This window comes from Artemia sp. Qi Xiang Cuo, chromosome 7 (assembly GCF_049724085.1).
Source record: "Artemia sp. Qi Xiang Cuo chromosome 7, ASM4972408v1, whole genome shotgun sequence".
NCBI lineage: Eukaryota > Metazoa > Arthropoda > Branchiopoda > Anostraca > Artemiidae > Artemia > Artemia sp. Qi Xiang Cuo.
Genome location: NC_142800.1, coordinates 1,665,170 through 1,674,188, shown reverse-complemented (window position 1 = coordinate 1,674,188; position 9,019 = coordinate 1,665,170). Strand labels below are relative to the sequence as shown.

At 36.9% G+C, this 9,019-nt stretch overlaps 1 protein-coding gene across 1 annotated transcript in view; it reads right to left on the bottom strand.

Moving 5' to 3' along the window:
* Nucleotides 1-694: 694 nt before the first annotated feature.
* LOC148949847 (uncharacterized) overlaps nt 695-9,019 on the bottom strand; it is a 109,020-nt gene continuing 100,695 nt past the window's right edge. The window contains exons 7-8 of the mRNA XM_089091952.1: nt 7,211-7,355; nt 695-4,047 (exon numbers count right to left, since the gene is read on the bottom strand). Coding sequence (XP_088948078.1) covers nt 3,227-4,047; nt 7,211-7,355 — 966 coding nt within the window. The 3' untranslated portion in view covers nt 695-3,226. The remainder of the gene's footprint in view (nt 4,048-7,210; nt 7,356-9,019) is intronic.

The following is a 9,019-nucleotide window of genomic DNA, read 5'->3' as shown; positions in this document are numbered from 1 at the left end:
AATACGAAGTGGCTTGTCTAAAATACTTTTCCTTAGCATGACAAAAGACTGACGGTCGAAAGAAGCTACTACCAGCAGGATCAATATAAGCTTTTGAGATGAGACAGCTTTACCTGGCTTAAACACAAAGCCAGTTAAACATTTCAGCGTGAAAGGACCAGCAATTTCAGGAGCATATCTTTTGAGGATTAATTTGGGATTTTGATCAGTTCCAAGGCTTTTAAGATATCTAGATTAACCAGTGTTAACCACTTTTCTGTTAGCTATATTTACATACTTAATACTATTAGTCGTGAGGGGTGAAATGTATGAAATATAAATTCATTCAACTTCAAGTGTAGACATAAGAGGAAAAAACTTTTGCTAAAGATTCAGTCTTAGAACGACAAGGGGGTAAGTTCTTGCCATTCACAATAAGTGATGGAATGGCATAGCATTTAGAAGAAGGAGGAGCCTCCTTGATATTTCTCATCCACTGCTTTATAGGTGCATTTAAAAGTTTAGGTTCAAACGGCACTTATTTGTTATAGCGGCAACACTCAAGAAACGAAGTTAGGTTAATCCTAATGAAAAATACCAAAACTAAATATAATACTTTAGAAACAAATTTGGGCTATATATTTGCACATTAGGGGAGGGGGGGGTGTCAAGTATAGCGGATCTGCATGCAAAATGTGTTAGCTACATTTATTTTGTATATTATGAAGAAAGAATTGTTTTCTAACTTCACGCTGTCCAAATACTTTCACCCACCCCCCTAATGTCCAAATCTACAGCCCAAATTATATAAGTCCAATGTATTCTGTCACCCGCCAACTGTTTTCCACTGAGCTTAGGCTAATTGTCTCTTAATACAAACAGATGAAACCGGTTTGTTTTCGAGTTTTACACAGCGTAATTCTTAAGTGTTGCCGCTATAACAGATAAGTACCGTTCAAACTTTTGTTTGTATTTCATCAAAGCCAAACGGACAGAACCTTTGCTAGTTTTCTTAGAGGCAGTCTTCACCAGTTTCAGTGCGATCCCATCTTCTGCACACACTTTTACTAGCCTTAAAGTTTATTTTTAAAGCTGAATGTGAATCAAGGATTTGTTCTGTTATCTAACTCTATTCTCCTTGAAGGTAGGAACTCCTATGCAGTTTCAGTTATTTAAGTTCCGTAAAGTAGTGTCGCGTTATCAGGATGTTCTTTAGCATCCTGATGAATCTACGCGTCATTTCTAGTAACACGTAGCGGAGCTGACCCACATCAGCACTATGATACATATCAAGAGTCCGCACATGCTTTATTCGTCAAAGCTCATGGCAAACTTTAGACTTTCATGAAATATAACCTCCACATTAAAACTGACACAGAGATGACTGCTAACCAAGAAATATTCTGGCTTACCTGTCAGAAAGATATCCATTCGTGAGCAACTACAAGGACCAATATATATGACAAACTTAACTAGCTGTTCAAGGACACACGATGGTATGAAATAGTGCAACAAATCACTCGTTCACTTATTTAGCTAATTTGAATTATGAAAATTGAAATCAGCAATTAAAGATGATCCAATTTTGACTACAAACCCTGGACATTACAGAAAGTTACAGCTAAAGAAACAAAAAGAAGAATCCCCTACCACATAGTTATTCGTTTACGAGATGACGGTCCAGTCAAGGATTTAAAGCTATTCTGGGAATTGCAAGCAGTTGCCGGGGTAGTCACCACACCCAACATACCAGAAAGAAACATACATGAAACGGTGAAAGAACTTGCACTCGACTTCAGCAAAGGTGGATGACGATCAAGAGGAACCAGATTCACCACTTTGTAGCAACTACCTCACTCAAAATCTAAGACAGATTCCAGCGCAGTGGACTAGGACTTTTTTTTTATTACAAGCTTCACGGCTCCATCAGAGATGATGATTTGCCGGTAGTCCTGATAGCTACCTCATTTTCCAACACTGAGGTACTTGTTATACCTTCTCTTGGACGCGTCAAGGGAAGGATTTTTTGGGATTACCTCTGCCGGCAATCTATTCCATTTGGGAACTGATCGCCAGGCGAAACTCATTTTCAGATATTCTTGGCGGAGAGTACCCTGCTCAAGGTAGTCCTCACGAGATGTACTTCGGCGAGTTGATCGCAAGGGTTTTGCTTTATCACGAACAAACCTCGATAGCTCCTCTGATGGAGGGTTATACAAGTACTTATAGAAAACCAACATGGACGCCACATCGAAACGTTCCTGGATCAGCTGTGGGGTTTTAGCTTTGGTGTTGCCAGAGGTTGCTGCACGCACTGCTCTATTTTGAATATATCTATTCAATAACAAGACTATTTGTTATTGGTTGATATTCTTTGATTGGATCATTGCAGAGAAACATTAACGTTAAAACAGGAAGAATTGAACAATATAGCTTCCAAAGACATTAACAAGCCCACAAACAAAATTCTTAAAGAGTTGGAGGTTGGTTTAAAACGAAAAGACTTTTTCAGTAATATCCAAAATACGTATTTACTCTTATATTATCTATTTTGATCAACAACAATTACACTAGATCAGTAAAAAAAAAGAAAAAAGAATCAAATCCTATTTTTTTCTCTTTGTGTCCTTATTCTGCTGGTTTGGAATCAAGGCAAATCAAGCCAACTAAAAGAATTCGGTTATGTAGCCTACTAAAGTTAGCTGACCGAAATAAAAGCTCTTACTCATGACATATTTTTGACCTGCAAACAATTCTAATACATACTCAGTATGATAGGATGATCTCTTAGAGTAACAACCGAAGAAAATTAACCAAAAATAAAGTCAAGTGTACAATGAAACAAAAGACTGAATATAATCTATACTGATGCATCAACACAGGGTCGGCCAAGGTCCAACCCTCACAAGGAGGGTGGAGGGCTTCAGACTTTTCCAAGGCAAAAGTGCTCAGATTACTAAAAATACAATATCAGGCAACTATTTTCCGACTTTCTTTGGTAGTCCCTTTTCGGCCAATATTAGATCCCGCCTCCCTGTGCAGGTATGGGCATCGTTACTTTAAAAATCAGAAAACTTTGATTTGATTCACTTTGATACTGAGCCGATATTGTATTTGTTTTACTTTCTATTAATATTAGATCCCATATAGAAAGTTCCCATATAGACATTTCTCTCCTCCCTATTAATCAGATAATACCAGAATTAACAGCTGATACAAAAAAAATTAAATAAAGATTTGTACAAATTTAATTATTGGAAGTTGGAACATCGTGGTAAGAAGGTTCTTCTATTTTTACAACTGCAGATGTACTGGTAACCGCTGATATGTTTGTCTCATTAACTATTTCTGCTGTAGCTTTGCTTGCATTATTCTGATCACTAAAAGACACATAAAACGCCTCATGGTCTACATTATCACTAGATTTTTCATTACATTCCAGGTTTTCTTCCAAAAGTTCAATAGCATCAATAAGAAATCTTTGAGCAAACTCTAAAGACGTAGCTTCATTTACACTGTAACTTAAAGTCGATAGTCTTTCAGTCAATTCACGCAAAGTTTCTTGCGCCTGTACTACACGTCGCTCATAGCCTGAAGGATCGTTCTTTCTTTGACGTAATATTTGTAACACATCCATATGGTCTGTGGTTTCTCCTTCCTTTTCTTCTTCTAATACTTCTGCACAAACAAGCTCTTCTTCAACAACTTCCTCTCCCCCACCCTCAACATAATACTCTTCATAAAAGTCTTCAAGTTCTTCAACAACGATATCTGTAACCACCTCATTTCTTTCTCCGTCCTCTGTTGTCACTACAACTTCATTTGGTTGTTGGTTTTCTATTTCATAGCAAAATTCACCATATTCGTCAAGCCAAACATCGCCACTTATATTGATACTTTTGTCAGCCCGTTTCTGCATTTCAGGATCATTCAGATCGGTAGGACGATATGAACGTCTGTCACGCAGCAATGATCTTGTCCGTGGTGCTCTCGCTATTTTCTTTTTTGTCATCCAGCTTTCCATGACGTTTCGTATTTTTTTAATTTCTGGCCAATAAGGTCGTTTACCTAGAAAGAGTAGGAAGTAGACTTTAAATCTAGTGCTTTGACACAAAAACCTCAAAATATATAAGCGGGAAGACATATATTAGTAATGTTGCTTATGATAAGAGACGCACTTTCCTCTTCCTCTCAAATCAAACCCCTGCCTATGAAAGACACAAACACGCCGTTCCGTGTTACCTCTGACTACGTTTGGTTAAGAACGTCCGTCACGTTCTGGTTATTTTATTTTTGGTCATCTAGCTTTCCATCAAGTTCCGAATTTTCTAATTCCTGGCCAATAAGGTCGGTTACCAAGAAAGAGTATAAATTTAGTAGAGAATAAAACTAGTAGGTAAGGTAGACTAAGTAGGTAAGGTAGACTAAGTAGGTAAGGTAGACTATAAATCTAGTGCTTTGACATTAAAACCCCGAAGAATATAAGCAAGAAGACTTATATTAGTAAAATTCCTTATGATAAGCATTTAGAGATGTACTTTCTTCCTCCTTCACAGAGGTCAAATCAACATCTGCCAAGAAAGACACAAACGTGGCATTCCGTGTTAGCTCTGACTACATTTGGTTAAGAACATCCGTGACATTCTGGCTATTTTATTTTTGGTCATCTAGCTTTAAATGACGTTCCGAATTTTTAACTCCTTGCCAATAAGGTTGGTTACCAATAAAGAGCATACATCTAGTAGACAATAAAACTAGTAGGTAAGGTAGACTATAAATCTAGAGCTTTGACACTAAAACGTTGAAAAATATAAGAAAGAAGACTTATATTAGTAAAGCTCCTCATGATACGAATTTAGATATGTACTTTCCTCCTCCTTCACAGAGGTCAAATCGATATCTGCCAATAAAAACACAAACACGGTATTCCGTGTTACCTCTGACTACGTTTGGTCGAACGTCCGTGACGTTCAGGCTATTTTCTTTTTGGTCATCTAGCTTTCCATGACGCTCCGAATTTTTTAATTCCTGGCCAGTAAGGTTGGCTACCAAGAAAGAGTATAACCTAGTCATGGGGCATAATTCATTGTTTTGACACTAAAACCTCAGAAAATATAAGCAAGAAAACTTATCACACTGGCCTCAGGAAGATTTGAACATACAACGCTTCTTTCATTTCTAGTTAATAATCAGAACAATTTTTCTGTGTCGTTTAAAACCTCTCGTATATCTTCACTCCCGTTTGCTCATTTCTTTCTTGGGCATAATTCCCCTTTCTTGCAGATTCTATAATCATTTGTTCTTCAATATGTTATTTTAATTTTGTTTTAACCCTAAGCAGAAGAAATTTTAATCACATTCTGCCTTTTTGCTTACTTTAGATGGTTGTTTTTTTTGTTTTTTGTCTTTTTAGGTTAAACTTTTTGTGCATATATTTGTCTCTGATTACCAAAGAGAGGAGATTTGTTTTTACTTTTACTGATGCTGCAAAACGGCATTAAAAGTTTATCCTTTTTTGTATTTTTATCCTTAAATTTTCTTTAAATTTCCGGTAAGTTATGTAATTTAAATTTCGGCATGTTAAAATTGTAAAATATTAGATTTTATCTGTTTAAATATGTTTATGATAACAATTTTGCTAATACACACTAACAGATTTAATTCAAGTCTCTACATCTAAGGTTCCCAAGTAAAAAAAAACAACTACATAATATGACCTTACATCCCCCTCCCTTTCCTCTTTAGAAGAGACTACAAGATTTTTGCTGAAATTTTACTTCACAAACATACCATATTAAACAAAAACTCATCGTAGCAAAAGTCTCCCGAGAACAACGCGCAGCTGCGCTGAGTAATTTAATTCGTTATATTTACTTCAATATTCACTACTCCTTGATGGAGATGGCCTTGTGACAGAGAGGTTTGAACAGTAAGCAATAGTAAGTCTAGTAGTGGATTTATCCACTGCAATTTTAAGAAGCGGCTGGAAACGTCCAAGAGAAAGACTCAAGTTCCGGTGGAATGACAGTCTCGTGAAATTCCTGGACCAGGCTGGAATTTTGCTGTCCGATGAAGAGGTACTTGCTAATGACCCCCCCTTGTGGAGAAGGCTGAAGACGCTCTCAACACCACACCGGCATGAGAACTAAGTAAGTAGGTAAGTAATTTTAAGAAGTTGTTGAGATGGAAGCTACACTAGATAGTTGAGCAGAAATTAACTTGAAAATCAAACCCACGCATCCTTTCTAAAACCATCCCCAAAATCCTTCTGGCATTTCGTAGGGATGCCTCCACTTTCACTTGGCCCATCAACCTTTACTTGAGAACTAAATCTACGTGTGTAACAAAAAAGTTCATAGACTAAGGAGTTTTCTGCTAAGACAGTGACAAAAAACAGTATCATATACAAAAATTACTCCTACATAAATATTATACATAAACAGCCACCCAGAGCAAAAAGGAGGAAAACATGATACAAAATAACTTAGTTAAAAAATACACGCGATATTAGGCAAACCTTAACATCCCCCCTCCCAAGAGGCTCCGCTAAAACTGAAGACCTTAGCTTTCTCCAGATATCAAATAAGGCAATTTCAATCGGTGCCCATGTGGCTTTTCTTTGTGGGTAGAGCTAACGTCATGTAGTCAACGAAACCTATACGTTCACGTAACTTATAGTTGATACCTATGAAAAATACCCATACAGCTAATTAAGAACATACTCCGAGAAGACCGATAAGATATCGCTCTAAGATAGAAGATTGGCTTTTTGATACTAGAGCAGATTATATTTTTTTTTACACATTCACTCCTGTTCACTTTCAATTTAAATCTGACCTTTAAGAAACTCAGACATTTCGTAGAAACTCAAAGAGTTTCTTTGAGTTTCATAGTTTCTTTCTCATAAATTGAGATTCTTTCAATTGAGATTCTGCCCCTCTTCTTTAAATGAACTCGCTTCATCGATTGGTTCACTCCGTTTCTGAATACATCATCTTGAATCTTGGCTTTATCCTTTTCTTGCGTGCAGTAACACTTGACCTTTAAGAAACTAAAAGTGAAGTTAATTTAAGCTTATTTTAGACTTTTTAGTTTTGCTACGTAACGCTGCACTGTCGGTAGCACCAATAGTTTTAGTTCCTATTACGCCCGTGTAATAGAATCCAAAAGTCCTTCTATACAGTTTAATATTTCCTTGGGTCTAAAGTCCGATTTTAAATATTTGGCCTACCAAAATTTTCAGGTAATACAGCCTCTGGGAAGTTTTGCCTTACGAAACGATCAACACAAATCATCATTTGGGATCCAAGGGTGATACCGCTTTCCGTCATTCTTCGTATGTAAGCAATTATATCTGGGTGAACTGGCTTGACACGCTAAAAAAAAAGATGAGAATAAAACAAGATGTTAATGATTCAAAATCATTTTCTACAGATAGATTCTTGCTTTTTTTAAATTTGAAGATACTAAAAAAAAAACTAATAGTAAACAAAAGGAATATTCGGTCCGTTTCAGTTTTGAATGAGAGCTGAAAAAATTACCAAAATACTCGACGGCAAAATGGGTTTAAAAATAATAAAGGCGTCACACTATACAGTGAAAAAAAGTAGTTGGTATTTCTTTTAAATAGGAATTAGAAGGAATTTTTCTGTCTTAAAGAGTTTATTTTACAGTCAGAGATACCAATCAGAATTTCCATGGCGACATCACTTGGCCAATCTCGATTGACATAGCTTACCGTATTCGGTCAAAACTTTGCTTCAATTTAAGTACCGCCAGAACTTCAATTTGCATCTGTAACGTACTACGTCGGTTCAGATGCAGCTGAAGGGCTAGAATCCAAAAGTGCCTTTATAAATGCTCTAACATGCGTACTCAGAGATAATCTGACATAATCTTGTGTATTCTACCTCAGATACAAAAGGCGGTTTTACAATTTATTTCTTATTTTAAGTTCAGTAAAACAGGTCATGCGGGAATAGAAAGCTCAAAGACCTTATTTTCTGTGTTTTTTAAAAATTTAAGAAGACATAGACATAGACATATTCATTGACACACTCGACGTAGCACTAAGAAGCAATAAAACTGAGCTGTTTACAAGGTACATAAAAATTGCATAAACACGAACTACAATTGCTTTATGCTGATAAACAGACCCATGAAAAAGGGAACAAAAGAATACTGACAATTCCAACCTGTTTTGTCTTCTGGTGAGTGTGTTCGGGAGAACGTTCATGGGAGGATAGACCTGGTGTTTTGAGCCTCTTACAACGCATTGTCCAAATTTAATTCTAAGATTTTGGTGCCGGTTGTGGAGTGACTTAAGTCCCAGTAATTCAAAGACCATTTCGTATGAAGTATAGCTTCCTCCCATTGTAACTTTAAAAACACGCATTTATATTGCCTCAATATCTTGGCTTAGCCAGGAGCTTAACTGGACGCTTGGGCCCCAAACAGGATAAACAAAGAATACGTGACATACCTTTAATTAGACCCCGGCGGATCGACCGAACGCCGCCGACGAGAGACCCGGTCGAATGCCGCCGGCGTGCCGCCGCCGAAAGAGACGGCGGCGTTCGGTCGACTTTAAATTAATTTTGCGGCAATTTTTTATTGCGTCAACTGCAAAGCCGGAGCTGTTCCTTCTCGGGTGGTTTAGTATTTCAGTTTTCCAGAGTGGAAATCAAGTAGGGTCTGCAATCTACCCAAATTTTCGGTTGTATCTCTAATAATGTATGTGTCACCCCGAAAAAAAATTTGCTCCCCCGAATCCTCGAACTTTACGTAATAACGATGCCACCCCTAGTGATTTATCTCCTGATACTTTCCCTTCCAAATATTAATTTGCACACCATGATTCTTCACTACTTTCTTATTCATTAATTTTCGTCTCTTTTGTTACTTAGCATGAAAACCAGACAGATGGAATATGCAATTGTAAATATTGCAATACACACAGTTCTTCATATGTTGACAAAAAACTGTATCGTCTTTATAAAATGAGTTTAAATCATTTCGAATAAAGTTTCCCAAACGCTAT